This window comes from Candoia aspera, chromosome 5 (assembly GCF_035149785.1).
Source record: "Candoia aspera isolate rCanAsp1 chromosome 5, rCanAsp1.hap2, whole genome shotgun sequence".
Lineage (NCBI taxonomy): Eukaryota > Metazoa > Chordata > Lepidosauria > Squamata > Boidae > Candoia > Candoia aspera.
In genome coordinates, this window is record NC_086157.1 from 98,319,689 (window position 1) to 98,344,981 (window position 25,293).

Sequence of the window (25,293 nt, forward strand, 5' to 3'; positions counted from 1 at the left end):
CTTCCACCAATTCTGATACCCCGTTCTTCGTACATTCCTGCTTCTCGAATTATTTGTTCAGCATATATATTGATTAGGTAAGGTGAAAGTATACAACCTTGCTGCACACCGTTTCCAATTTTGAACCGCTCGGTATTACCATTTCCTGTTCTAATTACTGCCTCTTGATATTTTAAAAAATAGGTGGCCATTCTCATGGCCAAGAAGGCAACATTTTAAACTATGAAGAAATACCCAATGAGTTTGTACAAGAACTTTCAGCAGGAAATTTACCAGGAGGGTAAAGTTAAAATCTATTTCTTGGTATCTTTTTTATTACCAGTAGAAGATCAAACCACATCCTTTCTCTTATTCAAACCATATCTCTGAGATATCTAAATTCTCATCACTTCTTGTTATTCCAAGAAGTCACTTAAGTATTGGTTGTTTTCACATCTACAATTTCTATTCAATATAAATTCTCTATATTGTCTATCTATTTATCAGTCATCTATCATCTATATCATTCTATCATCCTCTATGTCTATGTCTATGACTATCTAAATTTATATTTAATACTGACACCGTGGTGTCAGTTTTGATTTAAGAAGAGACCTCCTGTGAGAGAACCCAGTGAAAAAGAAATAGAAATGAGAGCAAAAGAGAGCAAAAATGCTGATAAGAAAAATAAAACCCTTTCCACGGAGAGCAAGTATCTTAAGAGCTATTTTGCAGGAATACAAAATAGCTAAAACAGAGGGGGCTTCTGCAAGGTGGAATGCACTTAATTTGCAGCTGGAGACGGAACACAGCGAGGAGCGCCCAACTTTTTGCAACATCTGTCTCTGCGGTCAGGGTCATTCCACACACCCCGGGCCAGAGGCAAAGCTTCGCTGCTTTATTTTGCTTTTTCGCTCTTTCGCTCGCCCGGACGCGCCCATCCACAGACGCCGTTCGCAGAAGCTCCGCTGCAGCCGCTTTGCGTGGCGTCGCTTTCCCCTGCCGGCCGTCTCTGTCCCGCCGCCAGGTGGCTGCTGTGGCAACCGAGACGCGTTCCACGGCCGGCCAAAGTCGCCTCCGCCGGAGAGCGAAGGGCACCGCCGGGCTCCGGGCCGCTTCCACCTCGATCAGGCAGGCTCCGGGGCGGGAGGAAGGGAGCAGCGGCGCGCGCGGCCCGGGTACAGGGTGGAAGCCAGGGAAGGGTTAAAACAGTGTTTCTCAACCTTGGCAACTTTTAAGACGTGTGGACTTCAGCTCCCAGAATTCCCATGCTGGCTGGAGATTTCTGGGAGTTGAAGTCCACACATCTTAAAGTTGCCAAGGTTGGGAAACACTAAGTTAAAATGTCAATCAACTCCCGAAGCTTAGCGGATGTGTCACACGTTTTGTGGCTTTTAACTTAAGGAGTTGCTTAGTAGGAGAAGGCAGAGGTTTCCCCCCCCCCTCTTGTGTTTTCTTCTTTTAAAAATTCCTGGTGAATTTTCTGTGTTATACACTGACTTTTATTAATCACTTGAGTTGATTAACAGATAAGAAAATGGTAAATGGTAAATTAAAATTATCACAAAAAAAATAATACTAGAGTCCCCTGTATAGACTTGGAATTACTGCGAAGTCCAGAAAAACTTACAATTTTCTAACCTCAGAACAAATCTAGAGCAATGACTGTATTGACATAACCCACTAAACCAAACTAATATAACTTATTGTGGTTTAGTATGACGTGTCAACTTTGCCAGGCATGATGTCTTCAGCAAACCATGTTTTAGACCAGTGTGAACTACGTCAGACATCAGATATTATTGCCTGGAAGATTCTTATTGTAAAAGGAATATTTTTGAGAATATTAAAATAATCAAGAATTTATACCTAATTGTTCTATCTAAAAGCAGATAAAAGCATGCACAAATCAGTAATCACAGATGTGTTGAGATGTGAAGCATCGAAATAGAATATAATGGATGAAAAACTTAGTGAAAACGACCACAAGACCCATAAGTACACCACCATTTACAAACTCTCTCGAAGGCAATGAAGATGGGACAGACCTCTAAGTGTTTCAGGGTGGCACCCCAACAGAAAAGATCCTACTTTGTCTTCCATGTTTATCCATTAGATTTCTGATCTCCAGAAAATAGAATGTATTCTGGTATAGTACTGGGGACTCTGAATTTAATCTGTTCATATGGAAAACGTAGTAGGGAGTTATCTGCTTATTCTGGACCTTGAAGGTCAAAAGCAGAATTTTGAAGTGAGGTTGGCAACAAGGTAGTATTAATAGCAGTGACTAAATAACAGAAGAATTAATGTATATACGTAATCTGCTTTTAACCAATGGAAGCTTCAAAACCATCTTCAAAGACAGTCGATGAACAGCTCATTGAGCGAATAATCTAGATATGTCTGTGGCATGATTTCATCTTTTTAAATTGTTTTCTAAATGATTAAACACTTAGGATTCCATGTAATATGCTCTGAAAACTTCTATTCACCTCTAAACAAATTACTTCATGCTTCTTTTTAAACTATTAAACTATTTTTTGTTGTTTATTCTAATTTATTCTCCTTTAAACTATTACATTATTATTTGTTTTTGAACTGAGTACCAATTTATTGCCAACGTCATTTCAAAATAAGAGCTACAGAGTATAAAGATGTCATAAAAAGAACTCTTATTGTGAGATTGCTAAAACCTGTGAGTAACTACAAGGTTAGATCAGTGTTTCTTAAACTTTTTTCTCTCAGGACCCCTTCCGACTTATAAAAATTTTGGAGGGCCCCAAAAGAGCTTTTGTTTTGTATGGGTTACATTTATCAACATTTACTGTATTAAAAATTAAAATTGATGCATGCGTTGCTGCTACAGCTTCTCACAATTGTTTGATGGAATGTTAATATTCTATTATTGTTCAACATAGGCTGGCAAATAATTGTGATTTTGAAGACCTCTGAGGGGGTCTTAAGAGACCCCCAGGGGTCCTAGGACCACACTTTAAGAAGCACTGCTATAGATTAAACAGTTTATGTGATGTAGCCTTGCATTTTCTTTTCTTTTCATCCTTTTTAGATGTGCTGATGGGCAGCAGTGTTCATATACTTGTATGAATGCTACTCAGCAATATATAAAAAGCAACCTTTTCTCCCTTCGTGCTGTAAAATACCAAACCATGGAAATTATCAGCAGTTTTTTCTCTAGGTCATGAATAGCATAATAATCCACGCTTTTGATTCTTTCCAGCACCAAACATACTTCTACAATGCAAGATGAACACACGATAAAACACAGGTAAGACTGTACTTGTATCTTATAGCAGGAATATATATTTACATCTTTTAGCAGGGTGGGCAACCTTTTGATGGTTACTGTAGAGACATGCCTGGCATAATTCTGAGGGTTGCGCTGTGTGGATTGCCAGATCCATCTCACACAAGTGAACAGAGACGAGTGTCTGGATTAGAGGAAGTTTTCTTTGTTTTTAACTGTAATAGGACTATTTTAAAATATAATGGTTGCACATTTTCCCCCTTCAGATCATGGAAAACTGTACAATCAGTTTTCACCAGTTACAGATCACTCAGAAAGCTGCAAAAAAGAGGTCCCACTTTCAGCCATGGCCCCCAACTTGCCTTAAGCAAAGCATTCCCTAATGCAGTGTTTCTCAGCCTTGGCCACTTTAAGATGTGTGGACTTCAACTCCCAGAATTCCCCAGCCAGCCATGCTGAGTTGAAGCCATGCTAACTTGAAGTTCACACATCTTAAAGTGGCCAAGGCTGAGAAACACTGATCTATAGGTTTGGTAACCACTTCCTTTACCCCTATCATCCAGGTCATTAATCTTGGAATTATCAGGGATCAACTCAGCATTGTCTCATAAGCATAAGGGGGTCGCTCTAGCAAATCGCACCTCTGTTGTGCTTGTGGGATGTCACATGGGTCACCTGATTTCCACTTCCTCCTCCTCCTTGAATTTGGGGATTAACAGTCTCCATTACCCTTCTGGCACACATGCAAGCAGAAGGTGCTGCAGGAATGCAGCCCTCCCCCAACCATCCTCTGCTACCAAGAACCAGTGATGATTAAGTGCTTTATACTATGAGCCTACCTATATCCAGATCTACTGAATAAAAGTAAGCTATCTCTATTTTTCTTCATCTAACTACTGTGTGAAGACTGAATTTGTTTCTGAATGTAATTAAGCTTAATGTGCAAGTTCCCTTTTGGTTCATGTTTCTACTCTGCAAGATTGCTGTTAGCTGCCTGGAGTTCTTTTACTTACCTTTAAAAATCAATAGGATCAATTAATAGGATTGAACTTGGTGGCATTTTATTTTATTTTATTTATTTATCAAATTTTATCACCGCCCATCTCCCCCCGCAAAGGAGGAACTCTGAGGGCATTGCACTCAGAACCTCCCTTCAGTTTGATGGCGATTGCTGATATGGTTTCTGAACCAACTATATATACACTTAACTGCATGCCATCCAACCCACATTTAACTATTTCTAGGCAGAGAGGTATACTCTTTAAAAAGTCTCCCTTTTTTCTATTGCTTCAGTTTCTTTTGATCAAATTACATCCAAAGTTACTATATTGCAAAATGGTTTTCATCCCAGCAACTCCCCATTATAAATTTTAAATTATATTTGCCTTCCTACATTAAGAATTCAAGTCTACCTTCTTTATTTTCCATATGCTGATCACTGTATCTAGACAATGGAGGCCATGGAATTTATGAGTCTGTTTTTCATAAGTCTGAGTTCATTGATAGGCTCTTTTACAGCATTCTTCCCACTTCCTTCTGTAGTACACAAGTATTTATCTGATACTTATATTTATCTGGATTCAGTTTAAAACCATCCTGATCAAGTTAATCAACTTTTGACCAAACACATTTTTGCCAGTTGTTATGAGGTAAAAACCATCTCATGCTAGCATTCCATCATTCTTGGAGAACTAATTCCATGGTCCCAAAAATCAAAGGCAGGAAGCCAGATGGGTGATCTTGGGTTGGTCCCTCTCTCTCAGCCCTAAGAAGGAGATGATAGCAAAACACTTTTGAAAAACTTTGCCAAGAAAACTGCAGGGACTAGTTCAGGCAGTCCCCAGTGGTAAAAACTGACTTAGGGGTACACAAACACACAAAATCAAACTTCCTATAAATACCGTATCTGAAGCTGGACATCCACCTGCATTATATCACTTCTGGGGACTGAAAAGATTGACGGGAACACCCCAGGTTCTTAAAATCTCAACATTTTTTTAGCTCTGTTCTAGTTATTCAGAGCTATTTATGGTGACATGGTTGCAGCTGATCTTGCCAGCATCATTTGTTACTTCACATGGATTCATAATTAGGGATGATTATCAGTGAACTTCATATTATCTTGGAAGTTGCTGTCATATTCCTGATCTGTGTTCCTGGCAGAGAACACACTTCAGAGCCAGTGGGTCTGGTCAGCATTCATTTCTGTTTCTCATTGTCATGAGTGCCGTTGAGCTGAAGACATCAGCGCAATGGCACACATGACAATAACAAGGAAACAGGGGAAGGGGCTCAAGATAAGTAGCCATCAACTTACAAAGACTGAAGGACAAGAGACAATGGCTAAACGGATCGCGAGGCACACCTAAGCTGTTAGCGCTAACGCAACGGAGATCACCCAGCTGACAGCAATCACCGGAGGAATAGGGAAACCGATGATGGGCGATCCCGGAACGCCAGCGGGGCCTCGCAACCCCTCACCTACCGGCAGGACAGCGTGTTGGACAAAGGGGGGTGACGTAACCGCGAGTGAGGGGGCGCTGACCGGCGCGGGGTATTTAAACCCCGCACCGGCGCGCTCCTGTCACTCTCAGCTTTTTTCCTATACTGTATCTACACTGCGAATAAACCAGAGCCTGTTTCACAGAATCAGCGTCTGTGTATTACTCGGAGGTAGGCAGCGCATGACATAAAGCTGAGAGTCATAAAACTCAGCCTCGCCGAGCCCCACCGGACGATAACGAGCCGCGGGAGGAGTAGACGGCGAGAAGACCAGGAAGATGAGGCCGGCGCGACGCGGACAAGGGGAGCGAGCCGCACGGCAAGAAGCAGAGGAGGACCGATCGAGGCCAGAGGCACCGCGGACTCCCGGAGCCATGGACGCCCACCCGACCCAACCCGAGCCTCAGCTCCAACCCCAAGGGGAGATGGCGATGGAGGCAACCCGGCCACGGGAGGGAGCAACATACCTCCCGAGACCAGCGGAGAACCCCGCGCCCCACATCGCACCCCAGCAACGGGCGTGGAGGGGGGTGACGTAACCGCGAGTGAGGGGGCGCTGACCGGCGCGGGGTATTTAAACCCCGCACCGGCGCGCTCCTGTCACTCTCAGCTTTTTTCCTATACTGTATCTACACTGCGAATAAACCAGAGCCTGTTTCACGGAATCAGCGTCTGTGTATTACTCGGAGGTAGGCAGCGCATGACACTCATAATATTGAGTCAGTTTGTTTTCTTGTAAGGTGCTGTCAGCCTTGTGAGGTAGTCCAGACAAGAAGCACACCCAGGAGTACTAGCTCTTACTTTATTGTAAGGTTAAATTAAGAGAATCTTACAAGTCTGAAGGTACATCTCTCCCTGCATTCCTTCACAGTCCAAGAAACTAGGAAGGGTCCCTTCTGAGACGTTTGCCACACCCCCATTCCTTCTGCAGGCTAAGCTGCCCCTTATCTGACCATTGCCTAGTCTGCAGTTCTTCCTCCTGTCTCCCAAGGTCATTCCCACATACCATTACAGGTGCAGATGCACTCTCTGCTCTTTGGAGTTCCACCTTCCTGCCTTGTGTTCCATAGTGTCTTCTTTTCTTCTCCTAAAGCCTCAGAGCTTATTTCTTCTGCAATATTCTCAAACCTATTTCTGAGTGGGACAAAATATCCTCTATAGGCTCTCTCTCACAGCTAAATTATTCAAGTGCTTTCAGCCAGTCCCTGAGCAAGCAGAAAATTATACTGTCATTAAATATACTGCTCCTATTAGTAGTCCCTATCCTGGCACAGGCACAGTGCTGGCAAATAGTGATGTCCATATCTGGTACACCAGAGCATGTTAAAGGTGGGGATTGATGGATTTCCCAGACTTCCATCAAACATCACCAACCAGCAGGAAAATAATCAAGCAATCACACTTTTTAATGTCAAATTGGACTGTGGCTGGGGAGAAGGTAGGTTTTGACAGATGGCTAGACTAGCAGGTTTAGCCATCTTCCAAAACTCACTCTTTTCTTTTAGTTATCTGTCAAAACTTGCTCTGTTTTGCATAAGCATTTTACTTGGGTGTGTTCAAAAGGATACAAATGGATAATTGGACTCCTTTTGGACAAGATACAACTCCAGAAGAGTGTTAAACCTGTATTCAGAAGCAGTTGAACATGAGTTTAATGCTATTCCAACAGAGCACTAAAATCTGTGTTGAAAAGCAGCCCAAACAATAACTGAGAGACATGGGGAGGGTTGAGCCATTAACTGGCAAACAGAATTATAGTTCTCGTTCTCTCTCTCTTTCTCTCTCAATTAAATGTGCAGTTCTGCTACCATCACTCCTGGTCATCTGCTGGTCAAGCTGAATCTCCAGCTCAGAGAGTTGGTGGATAGACAGAGAGAGCCCAATTTGGAAAAAACTAGACATTTCTCTTGCCCAAACCAGAATTGTCCTGGAGGTCAGTCCTCAACAATTGGAGGAGAGGGGACATGACTACACCAGCAACAAACTGAACATGTCAAATTATAACCAAGGTGAAAATGGTGTCAGGAGAAGAAAAACATTACTTTAAAACCAGAACAGCTAGGGATACTTTAAAGCTGCCTCTGATATGGGCTGAGGACCAGATGATGGCAATGGCATGAGGTGTCATGCAAAAAGGAGATGACTGGGTCATGTTTGTGCCATAGATAGGTGCAAACAAGACAGGCTCTTTGTCTCTTGTTCCTGCTTGTTGCTCTCATCGACTGGACTTGCTCCCTTGTTTGAATCTCTTCCTTCCTGGAAATTGTTTCCTCTGTCATTTTATAGTGCCTTCTTTGTTTAGTCTAATCCAGTGTTTCTCAGCCTTGGGAACTTTAAGATGTATGGACTTCATGGCTGGCTGGGGAATTCTGGGAGTTGATGTCCACACATCTTAAAGTTCCCAAGTTGAGAAACACTGGCCTAATCAATCTTCATCTTGTTCCAACTCTTGTCCATTTTTCTTTAAACACCTTCTAAGCTTGGAAAGTAATAATGCCCGTGATTGCTGATGTCTCATTTGCTGAGTCACAATTCTGTAATAGAGATAGTAATTATCCTTTGTCATAAGTACCTTTTACATTTTAAAATGATGAAAAATCCAACATTATTATGCAGATAATTATTCCATAATAGTGCATAAATGATATCACCGAAATATTTTATTTTAAGAAAATATGGAAGACATTTTGTAAAACCAAGGGGTCTGGTAGAATTCTTCTGTGATGAGAAAGAAGAAGAAAGGACTAATGCAGCATATACCATTCAAAGAATCTGGAAAAGATGGCTGGTAAGTTAGCAATACTTCAATTACACTTTCAACTCTCTTTCTAGAGTAACATGCTTTTGAGCTGTATTTGCCTAGAAGTCTATACATTTTGGATGGCTGTAATAGTCAACCAAAAACTTGTGGGTCCCAAGACTGTTGCATTCTTAAGGGAAAGATCTCATTTGATCTCATGTTGCATCTACACACTCAAAAGAATCACTTGCTCCCTTTTCTGGCTTAAAGCTTTAAGTTGCAGAAGATGGGGGCGGGCACTTTATATATATAAAAAGCTCTGCTCCTCTCCATCTCTTCAGGGATTCACATATCATAATTAACAGTTATCTGGGTTGTAGTTCTTTGCTGAGCATCATATGTGAACCAAGCAGTTTTGGTTTGTAAACAATGGTTTATGGTTTAACAATGTGTGTGAAGCCAGCCACTTATGATTTATTCAGTAAGCCATAGTTAAGCAACCTATGGCTTAGAATGGCATTTTTCCTGATGTAGCAGCCGATAGTTTTAAAAATAAAAGAAAGGTCTATTTAGTCTGGAGAACTTGGAGCCTAGTTGAGTCGAATTATAGTCAGAAGGGCCATTTAGGGTGTTGACTTCAACCTCCTGTTTAATACAAGCACTTCCTCTTGAACCCAACAAATGAAAGAACTCACCATCTCTCTGGACACCCATAACATACTTGTGTCAGGAGAAACCTGGGTGAAATGTTATGTCCAGAAAGTGACAGCAAATCTAATACTAATAATTAGACTGCATTTATCTATTTCCTCCAGGACATTGGTGTGTTTGAATACTACAAAGAGCTTATAGGCTTTAAACAATATGGGGAACCTTCCCATCTTATGAAGTACATTGAGCCTAGAGAGGTAAGGGCTAAAATGAAATACATGTTTGATGATGCACCTGAAGAGATAATGGCTTTAATTTCCCTTTCATTCTTCTATAATTGATCCAAGATAATACCATTCCATGAAATGTCTAGCTTTAACAACAGTGTGCCATTTAATATGGTTTAATATGGTATAATCAAAGTTTGCAGTGAATACTTAAAAGCTGCATGTCTATGTGCTAACCCTCCTCCTTTTTTTCTCCCTTTACTGCTACCTACCATTTATAGCAGGAGTTCTCAAACTTGCACATGCAAAGCCAAATTGCTGCCAAGACTCACTTCATCTCAGCCTGGGCAAATGGATGTTTGGCTTGTCTATACAAAGACTGAAGTGAATTCAGACAAGGCTCCAGCTTTGCATGTACAAGCACAGTGAGCTTTGCTTCCTTGGATATGCTGACAGCCCATCATGCTTACATGTACAAAGCCGGATCAGTGTCAGAACTTCTTTCTCTTCTGCCTGGACAAGTGGGCTTTCAGCTTGTTGGAAAAGGTGGAAAGGAGACCCCAGTGTGTGCTCTGACAGCGTTCTGGCTTTCCATGTGCAGGCCTGATGAGTTGCACTCACAGCTGGATTGCTGACTGAACTCGGTTCCCCTCTGCTTGGAGAAGCCAACAGCCAAATCAGGATTTTCTGTGATTGCAAATATTGATTCAGAATAAATATGGAATGAGAAATGAAAATGGCTGTCTCAAAAATTAAACCCACCTTTCAGGATTTATGCAAAAATAAACAATTTGACTTTAACAATGTTAATGTTGATAAGCATAAGGTTGCTTAATTTTTACATCTAAAGCTGAACTGGGCACTGATAAACAACTGCAAAATACATTAAATTATTATATAATAAAGGTTTCTATTTTAAGCTTAACACTTAAGACTAAGGTCTCCACTGTATTGTTAGTTATAGTTGTTTATACATATTAAAATAAATAAACAACAAAAATAAATAACAACAAAAAGTTTAAAGGCTATTTGGTCTCTAACTTCCCCTTCTTGGGCCTCTATTAATTTGCAATGTTTATAAGCATTGGTAAGAATCCATACTATTTATAAGCATTTATAAGAATCCATACTTAGAAATCACACAGTTTATTTATTATTTTTTAAACTTCTATTACCGCCCATCTCCCCCAAGAGAGGGAGACTCTTGTTTATATTTGCTATGCTGCATAATATATTGTATACATGGGAACCATTCTTCCTTGAATTTGGTTAAACTTCTATTGTGAATATATGCTGCTAATTTTGCCATGACTCCGTATTCTTCAAGTTTAAGTTCCCAAACAGATTGAATTTATGTATAATCTTGTTTGATCACAGGCAGAATTGTTAGATGCTGCAGCAGGAGTCCATATCAAATTCAGACTAGGTGGGGTAAGTATACATTGAATACCTATATTTTAATAATAATTCAAAGTGTGTAAGTGGGTCTGCACATACATATTTGTATGTTTCTGTGTGTTTGTGCATGTATGCAAGTATTGTTGTTGTTTATTCGTTTAGTCGCTTCCGACTCTTTGTGACTTCATGGACCAGCCCACGCCAGAGCTTCCTGTCGGTCGTCAACACCCCCAGCTCCCCCAGGGACGAGTCCGTCACCTCTAGAATATCATCCATCCACCTTGCCCTTGGTCGGCCCCTCTTCCTTTTGCCTTCCACTCTCCCTAGCATCAGCATCTTCTCCAGGGTGTCCTGTCTTCTCATGATGTGGCCAAAGTATTTCAGTTTTGCCTTTAATATCATTCCCTCAAGTGAGCAGTCTGGCTTTATTTCCTGGAGGATGGACTGGTTGGATCTTCTTGCAATCCAAGGCACCCTCAGAATTTTCCTCCAACACCACAGTTCCAAAGCATCGATCTTCCTTCTCTCAGCCTTCCTTATGGTCCAGCTCTCACAGCCATATGTTACTACGGGGAACACCATTGCTTTAACTATGTGGACCTTTGTTGTCAGTGTGATGTCTCTGCTCTTAACTATTTTATCGAGATTGGTCATTGCTCTTCTCCCAAGGATTAAGCGTCTTCTGATTTCCTGACTGCAGTCAGCATCTGCAGTAATCTTCGCACCCAGAAATACGAAGTCTTTCACTGCCTCTACGTTTTCTCCCTCTATTTGCCAGTTATCAATCAAGCTGGTTGCCACAATCTTGGTTTTTTTGAGGTTTAGCTGTAACCCAGCTTTTGCACTTTCTTCTTTCACCTTCATCATAAGGCTCCTCAGTTCCTCTTCGCTTTCAGCCATCAAAGTGGTATCATCTGCATATCTGAGATTGTTAATGTTTCTTCCAGTGATTTTAACTCCAGCCTTGGATTCCTCAAGCCCAGCATGTTGCATGATGTGTTCTGCGTACAAGTTGAATAGGTAGGGTGAGAGTATACAGCCCTGCCGCACTCCTTTCCCAATCTTAAACCAGTCCGTTGTTCCGTGGTCTGTTCTTACTGTTGCTACTTGGTCGTTATACAGATTCTTCAGGAGGCAGACAAGATGACTTGGTATCCCCATACCACTAAGAACTTGCCACCATTTGTTATGGTCCACACAGTCAAAGGCTTTAGGATAGTCAATAAAACAGAAATTGATGTTTTTCTGAAACTCCCTGGCTTTTTCCATTATCCAGCGGATATTGGCACTCTGGTCCCTAGTTCCTCTGCCTTTTCTAAACCCAGCTTGTACATCTGGCAATTCTCGCTCCATGAATTGCTGAAGTCTACCTTGCAGGATCTTGAGCATTACCTTACTGGCATGTGAAATGAGTTCCACTGTTCGATAGTTTGAACATTCTTTAGTGTCTCCCTTTTTTGGTATGAGGATATAAGTTGATTTTTTCCAGTCTGATGGCCATTCTTGTGTTTTCCAAATTTGCTGGCATAGAGCATGCATTACCTTGACAGCATCATCCCTCAAGATTTTGAACAGTTCAGCTGGGATGCCGTCGTCTCCTGCTGCCTTGTTATTAGCAATGCTTCTTAAGGCCCATTCAACCTCGCTCTTCAGGATGTCTGCCTCTAGCTCACTGACCACACTGTCAAAGCTATCCCCAATATTGTTATCCTTCCTATACAGGTCTTCTGTATATTCTTGCCACCTTTTCTTGATCTCTTCTTCTTCTGTTAGGTCCTTGCCATCTTTGTTTTTGATCATACCCATTTTTGCCTGGAATTTACCTCCGATGTTTCTAATTTTCTGGAAGAGGTCTCTTGTCCTTCCTATTCTATTGTCTTCTTCCACTTCCGCACACTGCTTGTTTAAAAATAATTCCTTATCTCTTCTGGCTAACCTCTGGAATTTTGCATTTAATTGGTCATATCTCCCCCTATCACTGTTGCCTTTTGCTTTCCTTCTTTCTTGGGCTACTTCTAGTGTCTCAGCAGACAGCCATTTTGCCTTCTTGGTTTTCTCTTTCTTTGGGATGTATTTTGTTGCCGCCTCCTGAACAAAGTTGCAAACTTCTGTCCATAGTTCTTCCGGGACCCTATCTACTAAGTCCAGTCCCTTAAATCTATTCTTCACCTCCACTGCATATTCCTTAGGAATATTAGTGAGCTCATATCTAGCTGATCTGTGGGTCTTCCCTAATCTCTTTAGTCTGATCCTAAATTGTGCAAGAAGAAGTTCGTGATCTGAACTACAGTCAGCTCCAGGTCTTGTTTTTACCGACTGTACAGATGTCTGCCACCTTTGGCTGCAAAGGATGTAGTCAATCTGATTTCGGTGTTGTCCATCTGGGGAAGTCCATGTATAAAGCCGTCTCTTAGGTTGTTGGAAGAGAGTGTTTGTTATGCAGAGTGAGTTGTCTTGGCAAAATTCTATCAGCCTATGTCCTGCTTCATTTTGTTCTCCCAGGCCATGCTTACCTGTAATTCCAGGTGTCATTTGACTGCCCACCTTAGCATTCCAGTCTCCCGTGATGAAAATAACATCTCTTTTAGGCGTGTTGTCCAGTAGGTGCTGCAGATTCTCATAGAACTGCTCTACTTCAGCTTCTTCAGCATCTGTGGTTGGGGCGTATATTTGGATCACTGTGATGTTAGATGGCTTGCCCTGAATTCGAATTGAGATCATTCTATTGTTTTTTGGATTGTATCCGAGCACTGCTTTAGCCACTTGACTATTAATTATGAAGGCTACTCCATTTCTTCTGTGGTCCTCTTGTCCACAGTAGTAGATCTGGTGGTCATTTGATGTGAAGTGGCCCATTCCAGTCCATTTCAGTTCACTGACGCCCAAAATGTCTATCTTTAATCTTGACATCTCACCAATAACCACATCCAATTTGCCCTGGCTCATAGATCTTACATTCCAGGTTCCAATGTTGTGTTGATCCTTAGAACATCGGATTCGCCGTTCACCACCACCACCGTTGGCCGCTAGCCGTCCTTTCGGCTTTCAGCTAGCTGCGTCATCACGTCTGGGGCTAGTTGAACTCATCCTCTGTTCCTCCCCAGTAGCATTTTGACTGTCTTCTGACCTGGGGGTCTCATCTTCTGATGGTATACCAACATATCTCTGGTTGTACTGATCCATTGAGTTTTCACGGCAAGAATACTGGGGTGGGTTGCCATTACCTTCCCCAGGGATCGCATTTAGTCTGACCTCTCTGTCATGACCTTCCCGTCTTGGGTGGCCCTTCATGGTTTAGCTCATGGCATCATTGAGGTGCTCAAGCTCCAGCACCGCGACAAGGTAACGATCCTTTGCTGAAGATTATATGTGTTGCTGGGAGAGAATTGAAAAGATTTTGAAGGCCAGAATATTTGTTTAAGAGCTGTTAGGCCTTGCCTTAATTTCAGTTACCTCGTACCTTAGATATACAATTCAGGATTGCTTCATGCTTAACAAACATAAAAGTCTGTTTTGCCCTTTATGCAAATAACAAAAAGCTTTCAGCTTCCAAAATAAAATTAGAAAGATTTCTCTCTGGGCCCCCATACGTGCATTTTAAGAAAAATACATCCCAGTCTGCCTCCGATCTGTTTTAGAATCTATTCAATCTATTCATCAATAGAAATGTACAGACACTATTCTGAAGGATTTGTAGAAACAAATAGCGGCAACCTCAACATGTTTTCCGTTTTCTTATTTTAAAATTGGATACTTCTTTGCAGGAAAAGTTTCCTCCAAGCATATATTATAAAATATTTACTCACAGACCTATTGTGGATATGTGTGCAAATAGTCCCAAAGACTACACGAAGATTGCAACCAAACCAAGTGCAAGAAAGCTGCAGAAAGAGAGCTTCAATGAAAGTAGTAGTGACTGGTATAAACGCATCGAGAATAATGGCTGGAGACTTCTTTCCATTAGAGTAAGACAAGACATGTTTTAATTCCCTGCTTAGTTCCTCTATTATTGTTCTCCCCAAAGACAATTGTTTGCGTTGATGTGTCACTTCCTTCCACTTGACACATTTCAAAAATTTGTTGTGTCTGTTGTTGTTAAAGCACAGACAAAACCTGCACCCTGACGCTGGGGTTTGAGGAATCCAATCTCCGCAAAGAATGCTTGTAGGAGTGGGAATTTATTTCTTACGTATTTTCTTCATTTATGTGGAAGGTTACTTTGCTTTCCAGGCCTCAAGAGATAGGTGTATTGAGATAATTTCTGAAATGGAGGCAAATTCCCCACTTCTGCCCCACTTACAGATTACCAACTCCCCAGCCCGAGCAATTCATAATGGGGAGACTATCTGGGAGATGGCTCTGGAGAACAGGGAATTTATCTTTCCTTCCCTTCCCCTTCAGCTAGTCCACCAATCCCTGTTCCCGTTCTGCTTCTGACTACTTATAAATTGTTTGGCCTAATTTGACCAATTGCATCTCAACCCCTCCTATCCATTCTCTTTTTCTGTTTCTGCAAGTATAGGAAAAGACAAATTCTCGGCTGCCTTCTTAATGCTTTGTCTCAACTCTTGTTTGTTTCTTTGTTTATTGATTGATTTATTACCCCACCTTTATTATTTTTATAAATAGCTCAAGGTGGCGAACATACCTAATACTCCTTCCTCCTCCTATTTTCCCCACAACAACAACCCTGTGAGGTGAGTTGGGCTGAGAGAGGGGGACTGGTCCAAGGTCACCCAGCTGGCTTTCATGCCTAAGGCGGGACTAGAACTCCCAGGATCCTGGTTTCTAGCTCAGGACCTTAACCACTAGACCAAACTGGCTTGTTTATCTTAAATGTATTCTGAAGTGTCACAGGTTAATGTCAGACATGAGTCAGTTTGGTGCAGTGGTTAAGGCATCAGGCTAGAAACTGGGAGACCATGAATTCTAGTCCCACCTTAAACATGAAGCCAGCTGGGTGACCTTGGGCCAGTCACTTTCTCTCAGCCTTAGGAAGGAAGCAATGGCAAACCACTTCTGAAAAACCTTGCCAAGAAAAATACAAGGACTTGTCCAGTGTCACAATTGAACAGATTAAAAAAAAAAAAGTCAGACATACTTTTCTTCCCCCTTGGAGACTGCCTGAACAGTCCCTGTAGTTTTCTTGGCAAGGTTTCTCGGAAATGGTTTGCCATTGCCTTCACCCTAAGACTGAGAGAGAATGACTGGCCCAAGGTCACCCAGCTGGCTTCATGCCTAAGGCGGGAGTAGAACTCACGGTCTCCCTGTTTCTAGCCTTATGCCTTCACCACTACTGCAAACTGGCTCTCTTATTAAATATACAGCAGTACTAAAAAGGCTGTATTCTGCTGTTAATTCAGAATGTAGGGGTATCTTTAGAAGTTCCACATCAGAAGACCCTGATCTGAAACAATAAGGTTCTTATCACTTCCTTTTTCTTCAGTTGTTTCTGCAAGGAAATGTAGTTAGGTATTACCAGGATCCTGCTTTCTCCTTTTTCTCTGCCTTGTTCAGTAAACTCTAAAGCAATATTGGCTATTTTTGCATAGTAAGCTAAAAAGCTCCATTAAATAAAATATACCACCATATGGTAGCTGAATCCCCACAGGTTACCACTTTTAGTTTATAGTAAAGTATTATCAAAATTTCTAAAAATTCCTCCCAACAGCTTCAACCAGGGTAGGCCACAATGCCTGGTTAAGCCACAGTATAAATGTAACTTACTTCCTTTATTTGTGTACCACCAATTTCAACCAATTGACTCACAGCAGTATTAAGAGTTATGGACCAAATATATGCAGTGTACAACTGGAAGGGCAAAATAATGATGTGAATTTAGCAATCTAGCTTTTCAACATAGCAGACCATTCAAACACAGCCATTGCCAAGCTCCAAATTTTCTCTGTCTCTGCAAGCATCAACCAGTTCAAGTTGAGCAGGGTCCCAAAAATCCTGGAGCATATTGGTAGAGAGAAGGGAGCTGGGGGCAGAACAGCAGTTGGCTTGAAAGTACTTAACCTTGACAAGTGACAAAATGTTCTGACTATTTTCAACAATACATTTCAGTATTGGAAAGGTCTGGACTCTCTAACAATGAAAGACAATACCAAAACACAGGAATTCCATCATTCTACTCTGCAGAGGAAACGAGACATGGAAAAGAGGAAAAAGAGGAGAAAAATTGAATGGCTGAAAAAAATGTGAGTTACTGCTGCTTGAAATTCTAAACACGAGAGTGGTCTGTTTTCATTTTATCATCAGCTTAGTGGTTTTTAATTATCATTCATTCAGCCATATTATACTAATCTATCATTATTAAGGTAGAAACAGCTTGCCATAAATCACAAGTTAACTATTTCTGCCAATTCTGTTGGCCATGTTTATCAGAGGTTTCAAACATTTTCAGGCCATGGAACCCATTAAAAAAAATCCTGTAATCCCTGATCAAGAGACAAAGCTCTAGTGATAGAATGTTGGCTGTGTTCAGGTGAACCTTTTTTCCCTTACCCTCTCACGGAAGTCCATCAAGTTCTTGCGGAAGTTCGAAAAACTCTGGTCTAGCTGCCAGGACAACCGTATTATGGCAAACCATCCCTCTAGGTTAGCCTTCCCTCAGTTAATGCCATCCTGATAGGCTGAAGCCACCACTAATTCAAATTCAGTCAAACTAGCAAAAGTTATAATCCCAGTGCGTTGGAGGATATGTGTAATAGTTAGGCTGTTTCCACAATAATGAACTAGAACATCTATGATATGTTCTGAGACTGTTTAACTTACAAAATTGTAAGTTAAAAAATTAACTTATAAAATTAAAAATTTGGAGAAGACTGTGCTAGTCAAATACAGTGGCTCTCCAGGTGTTTGTTTGTTTGTTTGTTTATGTCTAGGTGGAACACAGTGCAGGCTTGGCCCGGCACTGGAAGACTGCCTTCCATGTTAGCATGCTACTTTTCTAAGAGGAATACTTCTTATAGAACAGTGCCCTCCAGTGCTTTTGGGGTTCTATTAGATTCCTTGATTCTTCGTCAGTCTAAATTAATCCTAGTACAGAGATAATGAACAGTTTGGGTGGAGTTGTTAAAACTGAAATTGCCTTCCTTAGAACTTGAAGTCTTTACATATTTCCAAGTGTGCATTTTGTGAGTAGTTGTGAATCATTCTAACTTAGAGGACTAGTTCTCTAACTCCACAGAGGAAGAATGTGGTTTCTTTAGGTCAGGTGGTATCAAAAATCTGTGGCTTTTGAGATAGTATCTTGTCAGTTGCAGCTTCGGGAGTTCTCAGGAATTAGGGAGTTCAGTATCATCTGAAGGTCACAGGTTTCTGTCTCATTTACACACAGCAAAGTTAGCACAGAGAGAAGGGACTAGACCAAACAAATAGGGATTCTAACAGTATCAGTCCAATGAAGTTCTTCTTGTTAGCAGTTTTTTTCCTTGAAAACAGCTGTGCTGGGAACAGTTTACAAAAGCACCTTTAAGCATTGCTGTTTTACCTAATGAGCACACCGTTTCAGCTAGAGCTGTGGTGCAGAATCAAAACCAGTCAATAAACTTTGGTCATGAGAACCAACCAGAGAATAAATGTTCACTCTGTATAGATATGCATTTATTGGAACTTGTAACACATCACAATCTCTTTAAATGGCAGAGAATGTTGTGGTCCATCTGTCACATTGCGCTTTGTGTAATAAAAATGTAAAAATTGTGCTTCCCTAGGCAACCATTTGCATTTCTTGTACAAGCAGATCAGTCCTGATAATTTAATATGCAGAGTTTTTTTCAGACTTTTTTTTAAGTTAAAGAGTCTCAGAATATATCATAGATAGTTTAGATTGTTGTAATTTAGATGATACACATGTGCTTCACTTTTCATCTTTTAGGAATTGTATTGTATAAATGAATTAATTGCTACCAACTATATATCATTAACCAATTTGCAAGTAAGACTAAATTCTTCAAGGCTACTGAGCCATGTGCTTGGAAAACTACACATGCATGTTTTATTAACATGGTTTCAAAGAACTAAAACATTATTGCCATCTAGAGTGAAACTGAATACATTTTACACTACAGGTAGTCCTCACTTAACAACGCTAATTGGGACCAGAAACTCCATCATTAAGCGATGTAGTTGTAAGTAAAAAAAAACATGTGACTGTGCCACTTAGCAATGGCAGTTCTGGCAGTTCTAGTTGCTGTCATCAAGCGAGGACCACACTGGTCATTAAGCGAGGACCTTGCATGACTGCGACTTATTACTTCCTGCTGGTTCCCCATTGACTTTGCTTGTTGGAAGCTGGCAAGGAAGGTTGCAAATCACAATTACGTGACCATGGGACACTGCAACCACCATAAGTGTGAACCAGTTGCCAAGCGCCCAAATCACAATCATGGGACCACGGAGGTGCTGCAATGGCCTGAACTTTGAGGATCGGTTGTAACTAACACTTGTTCAGCGCCATCGTAAGTTTGAACAGTTGTTGAATGAGTGGTCATTAAACTAGGACCACCTATATATACCATATACATAGCAAAGGAGTTAATGTAAATCTAAAAGCATAACTAAGAGAATTAATAAAGCATACAAAGTTAATGAGAGTTTTTGAATGTGGGGCAGACCATTTTTGAGTGCCATGAGTTGATCTTGGGAAAAGGCGGACATAGAAGTAACAGCAAACAAACAAAAACGATAAGGAAAAGCAGAAACTGAAAATGTGAGCCTGTATGAAAACAGATTAGGAAACAAATTAATCTCCCAATTGACTGAATGGAAGGTGAACACAAGGAAAGACAATGGGGAAACTACTTGGGTATGAAACTAATATGCTATGACATGCCACAGAAATGTATGGATTTATGCTAATAGGAGGTATGGTGGGATGATGAAGTGGAAGAGTCTGTGGTTAAGAATAATTTCTGCAAAAAAAGAGTATGAAAGATAATTGCAAAATCTATATAGAGAGAAAAAGCTGCAAAGAATGTAATCAAGGACAGCAAGGAACAGTTAAGATCAAAAGAGGCAGAGAAAACAAAATGGTTTTAATAGGAAAAAAACTGTTTTGGAAGTGAGTGAAGTACATACAGGCATTCCTTGGGTTATGATGGCAATTGGGACTGGGTTGCTGTCACTAAGCGATGCAGTCATAAAGCATGATGTCATGGGACCACATCACTTAGCAACAGCAATTCTGGTCAGTCCCAGTTGCCATTGTAACCTCAAGATGCGCAGGTTGTTAAGTGGGAAGAGGTGAGAATCCCAGGTAAAGATCATGGGGATGCCCCAGGCGTGCTATGGAAGGGTGGGGTTTGCCATGACTTACTGGAGCAACTTGCAACCTTCTCTGCCAGCTTCCCCATTGACTTTACTTGTGGGAAACTGGCAGGGAAGGTCGCAAATGATAATCATGTGACTGTGGCTCCCTGTGAAGTAATGGGCACCTGAGTACCCGGATCATGATCACATGACTGTGGGGGTGCTGCAGTGGTCGGAACTTCGAGGACTGGTTGTACATCCATTGTTTCAGTGCCACCATAACTTTGAATGGTCGCTGAACAAATAGACCTAAGCTGAGGACTACCTTTCTGGAGGCTAAGTAAGGCCCCTTCAACAAAATGTAATAAAAAATAAAAGTAATGAAATGATTTGGGTTGACACTGAAGATATGGAATGCTGAAAGGAGTATTTTAGAGATTGGTATAGAAAAAATGGTGATATGCTGGAAAGTGGAATGGAAACATGCTATAAATGTAGCATTAAGGAAAAATTGGTAGTAAGAGTCATAAATGCTCTGAGAATCTTGGGACATTGTACCTCTATATCAGTGTTTCTCAACCTTGGCAACTTTAAGATATGTGGACTTCAATTCCCAGAATTCACCCCCAGCCATGCTGGCTGGGGAATTCTGGGAGTTGGAGTCCACATACCACAAAGTTGCCAAGGTTGAGAAACAGTGCTCTATATGGTATAGCAAAAGAAAGGTTAAATGTAGATTTGATTTTCTTACAGAACTGTGCAACTTGTGTAAGGCATGTATGTAGACTGCACCTGTGCCTGGTCACTGTAAAAAGGTTATTGTTCTCTCTACAAAAGAAGGCACCACGAGTTAATACAACCCCTCCCTGGGGTGGGGGGGAAGGATTAGTTTACATGCCAGTGAGGGTGTTGGAAGAATTTTAATCAAAAGGATGTGAAGAGTAACAATGGGCAAAATATGGGAAGTGCTATGCTGCTTTACATTGTGCAAGGGGAGTACAGAAGACTTTTTTGCTCTTCAGCAGGTCACTGAAAAATTTATGAATGTGAGAAAGTACATTTATTGTACTTTTGTTGAGTTAAAGAAAAAATGAATAGCCTTAAGTTGTCTTGCACAAGTAGGGATTTGAAAATTGGTTGTCAAATGCAGTAAGAACAATATATGATGGAAGGAAAGCACATGTGAGAATGAATAGAAAGGAAATAATTTAACACTGAATAGGGAGTAAGGCAAAGACATTAATGTCCCCTTGGTTAACATCTTTATAGTGCTTGAGATGATGCTAGAGATGCTTTATTTGGAAATGTGTACTTTTCTATGCAGATGAGGCTGTATTGTTGGCTGAGACCCAGATGATTTGCAGCAAATGTTAGGTTGTATAATGCAGTAAGTGTGGACATGAAATTTACTGTATGGCCAAGAGTTGTGCTTCACAGGCAAAATGGATTTAAATTATCCATAAATGGCAAAAGTAGATTAAGTATTTACTACAGAGGAGAAAATGGGAGAAATGCTAAGATATGCCAGTGCCAATAGAAAGGAACTGGGTAGCACATGGCTTGTTGCAAGGAATCAGTATTTGTTGAAGAAAGTGAAAATGGCTGTATGCCCCCTTAGGCATATGGAAGTGAAAGTTGGATAGATCAAGAATGAATGGGTGCAAAATAAATGCTGATTGAATTTAAAGTGAGTGAGTAGTATGAAAAGGATGATGAGGATCAAATTATAAAATCAAAGATATAAAGGAAGAGTGAATGGGAAGGTCACAGTTGGATGGAGTTTATGAAATCTCCCCAAACAAGGAGGTGAGGCTTAAAAGGCAGTGAAGTTGTACATGGATGTGGAACAAGTAAGGACGGTTTGCAAGAACAGAAATCTCTGGAGAAGTATAATGAATTGCGTGGTGTAAATTAGATTTAGGTGAAATTTCCTTTTCTTACCTCATGCTTTTAATTTCTAAATTCAGTTAATTTCTTTTTCTTCCTCCTTTTCTGCCCTTTGCACCATGTTGCTTACTTTGAAAGGGAAGAGGGTGACATGTATTTATGTTCAGTGAGAATAGTATAACTATTAAGACTGAAAATACATGTTTCCATTTCCTAGGTACTTTGGAGAAAATCTGCAAGCTAAAACTGAGAATCCCAGGGCAACCGTTTTAATTCAGAGAGCAACAGAAGGGTTAATCAGCTCCCTGGAGAAGGAAGGGATAGACGAAGTGATGGAATGGGAAGTAGATGAAATGTTGAAGTGGACAAATGCATTGAATTATGAAGAGTAATTTTTGTTTTAAAGTTCACCTTTTATTACTTTTCTGAATGTTTTAAAATGATAAAATTTTAAGCTTTTGACCTCTAATGTAGTGGCAATTTACATTAATAAATGTAATTTATTAACCCACACTCACTCACTCTCTTCTCTCACACACATACACACACCAACCAAATCACAACACATACTGTAACATCGCTTGCACCTCTTGTTCTTATTGCTTCCCTTTGGTTTTCCAATTTGGATTGTTTTAATTCTGTTATTGCTGTTTTTATTGTAACATTGTAACCACTGAGAGCTGTGAGTTGAAAATAAAATTATGTGTGTCTGTGTGTGTGTGTGAGAGAGAAAGACAGAGACCGACTGATACTAGGGATAGGTATATAGATCACTCTACAAGTATATATTGTGATTTGGTATCACTGCTCCATTTTATTTACTGTGCTTATTGTTTACCTAGATATATTCAACTATGGAAGGAAATTGGAACAAGCAAGTCTTCAGAAAGTTTTAAAGGTGAACCTCTTTTTGGTCAATCTTTGTGCAATTTTAATCTAAAGACAGAATATTGGATAGTATTGGATCCAATATTAGTTACATGGATAACAGAAATCAGACTCCTTCTGCAGCATATGAGGCTCAGTTGACATGTAATGGTGACAGAATAGCTGGTGTTGTAATCCCAAATAGATGCTATGTTCCCATGCCTCCCTATGGAATCAGGGAGGTTAAGATTATGGAGGCAAGTCTTCAGTTAACTAACTACCAAAACTATGGCATAACTAACCAGTATTCTGTGGACAGCTGATTAGAACAAACTGTCTGATTTGGAATTGCTTTGGTAGCCATGCTGATCATATAATGCATGGTTTGGATCTTAGTTATAATTTCTTCAGAAGGATTTGCTATGTGAACACTTCAATATATTCCCTTTAAGATGCTCTAAAATATATGAGGATTTTATAAATGCAGAAAAAAAATTGATATTAACGCTGGAGTCTTAGCTTTCATTATTTTTAAAGAAGCAAGTCTCTAGACCTGATCAAATATTTGAAGTCAACCTGGTAAGAGTTAAAGTTTCCCAGAGTGTGATGTGTTGCAAGATTACGAATATCACTATTTGTTGAATTTGTCTCTTATACTGTCTTTCCTCCAGAAGCTCAAGAAGTACATATTCTATGTATTCATGTTCTATAACCTCACCCCTAAAAATAGACACAGAACGCAACAGTTGAAGCCTGTCTGCTCAGCTTGGATTATGCCCAATGTCTCTACCCAATCTTGGAGCTTGTGATTTCGATGTTTAGCATATAATTTGCTAACAACACTCAAAAGGCTCATAGGCCTGCAATTACATGGATCAGTCTTATTGCCCTTTTTATAAGTTGGGAATATTCTTACCAGCCCCCAATCTTTTGGAACATGACCAGTCTGATCTATGAATGTAAATAAGGATGTTAGCACAGATGCCCACCAGCTGTGATTCTTTTTAATTATTTCAGGCAAAACACAATACCTGGAGCCTTGTTCACCTTAAGGGTGAATCCATCGGGTTACCTCTTGCATAGAGACAGGGGGCCAATTCTGAACTTGGTCCAGGTTGAACTCACCCTCATTTATGTTACTAACAGGTTCCACGTACAACCCTCTAAAATACTCTTCCCAGACTTGTATTGGTACTTGATCTGGGGGAGGGGGGTAGTGGTTTTCCTAGTCCTCTAGTAGATTGCCAGAAGAGGGAAGAATCCCTCTTCCCGACTGATTTAATTAGTTTCTACCAGGTCTCCTTTGTTGTCAATCTTTTCTCTTTTCGGAGGGCCTTTAAATTCCGCAGGGAAAGTAGTTGGTCCTCCGAAGGAGAATGTTTACTCTTTCTATATGTTATATTATAAAATATTTTGTTTTATTATATAAATATTCTTCATTTATATATTTATCTTTAGGTTTCTGGTTTACTCAACGCTACAATGTTCCTGAATTGATACCAGATAGGATCCAAGAACTAGTGCAGTCTCAGATGAATGTAGACTAAAAGAGAGATCTACTATCAACTCACTTTAATAGTTTCAGATGAAAAAATAACACATCTGACAACTGGACATTCATCAGTCACAACAGCATCAACATAAAGCTTCAGGAGACAAAAAGGAAAACCAGATATAGAAAGATGGAATCTACTTGTGGGCCATAACACATTAACATAAAATATAATCAACCTAAAGAAGTTTGAAAACAAATTTGTTTAAAGTTTCCTAGTGAACTTAATTATTTTGTGATAGGTGAGATGTCTGTTGTAATACATACAATTAGTAGCATTTCTTAATTCTCCAAAATCTACTCATTGTAAGACTGGCCCATTTTTAATCATTATTTTGATTCAGAGAAACTTAAGGTATTACATATAAGTGAGCAAGGATGTGGAAACAACAAAATCAAATGATTTTTCAGATAGTTGGAGTATTAGTTAAACAATTGGGGCATCCAAAGTGAACGAACCATTTCTCATTCACAGGGGAATGGGAGCGGGACTGTCACAATTTCCAGTTTAAATGAGGCACTGATTGACCTTAGAAGTAGATAATGTGAATATAACAACATATGGATTGCTGTGTGGTAGAAACAGAAAAAAATTGTTCTAGCTTGAGCTCATTTCTTGACCATATCCAGGTAACCTTCTATAGCATAAAGCTCCTATGGACTCTCTGAGAGTCCATAGGATTCAAATGTATTGTACACATATATGTACAGTTGTAATCGAAATTATTCAACCCCCATTACAAATCTGGTTGATTGTCAAAATGTGCAAAAGACTTTCAGCTGTTTGAAATGAACAAATCAAACAAAAGCAATTGAAATAGCTCAACACAACGAATGCTTCAAGTGGTGTCCCCAAATTCAACTGAAAATGTAACTTACAATGACTTCTCCAGTCTCAAAATTATTCAACCCCCTGAATAGAATCTGTCACAACAGCACACATACAGTATGCAAAACAGTTGTTGTC

The 25,293-nt window shown here is 40.3% G+C and overlaps 1 protein-coding gene across 1 annotated transcript; it reads left to right on the forward strand.

Moving 5' to 3' along the window:
- The first annotated feature begins 651 nt into the window (after positions 1-651).
- On the forward strand, positions 652-24,557 carry C5H11orf65 (chromosome 5 C11orf65 homolog). The gene is made up of 9 exons (XM_063304729.1): positions 652-1,157; positions 8,417-8,534; positions 9,302-9,394; positions 10,742-10,795; positions 14,527-14,727; positions 16,832-16,965; positions 22,125-22,295; positions 22,750-22,805; positions 24,233-24,557. Exons 1-9 carry the CDS (start codon positions 652-654, stop codon positions 24,319-24,321), a joined length of 1,422 nt encoding a protein of 473 aa, XP_063160799.1. The 3' UTR covers positions 24,322-24,557.
- The last annotated feature ends 736 nt before the right edge of the window (positions 24,558-25,293 follow it).

Excerpts from the sequence above, each read along its gene's own strand:
- C5H11orf65 (XM_063304729.1), top strand. The coding sequence starts at position 652 with ATGCTGATAAGAAAAATAAAACCCTTTCCACGGAGAGCAAGTATCTTA. Across the intron at positions 9,395-10,741 it reads AGTACATTGAGCCTAGAGAG|GCAGAATTGTTAGATGCTGC; the intron begins GTAAGGGCTAAA and ends GTTTGATCACAG. Across the intron at positions 22,806-24,232 it reads GTCTTCAGAAAGTTTTAAAG|GTTTCTGGTTTACTCAACGC; the intron begins GTGAACCTCTTT and ends ATTTATCTTTAG.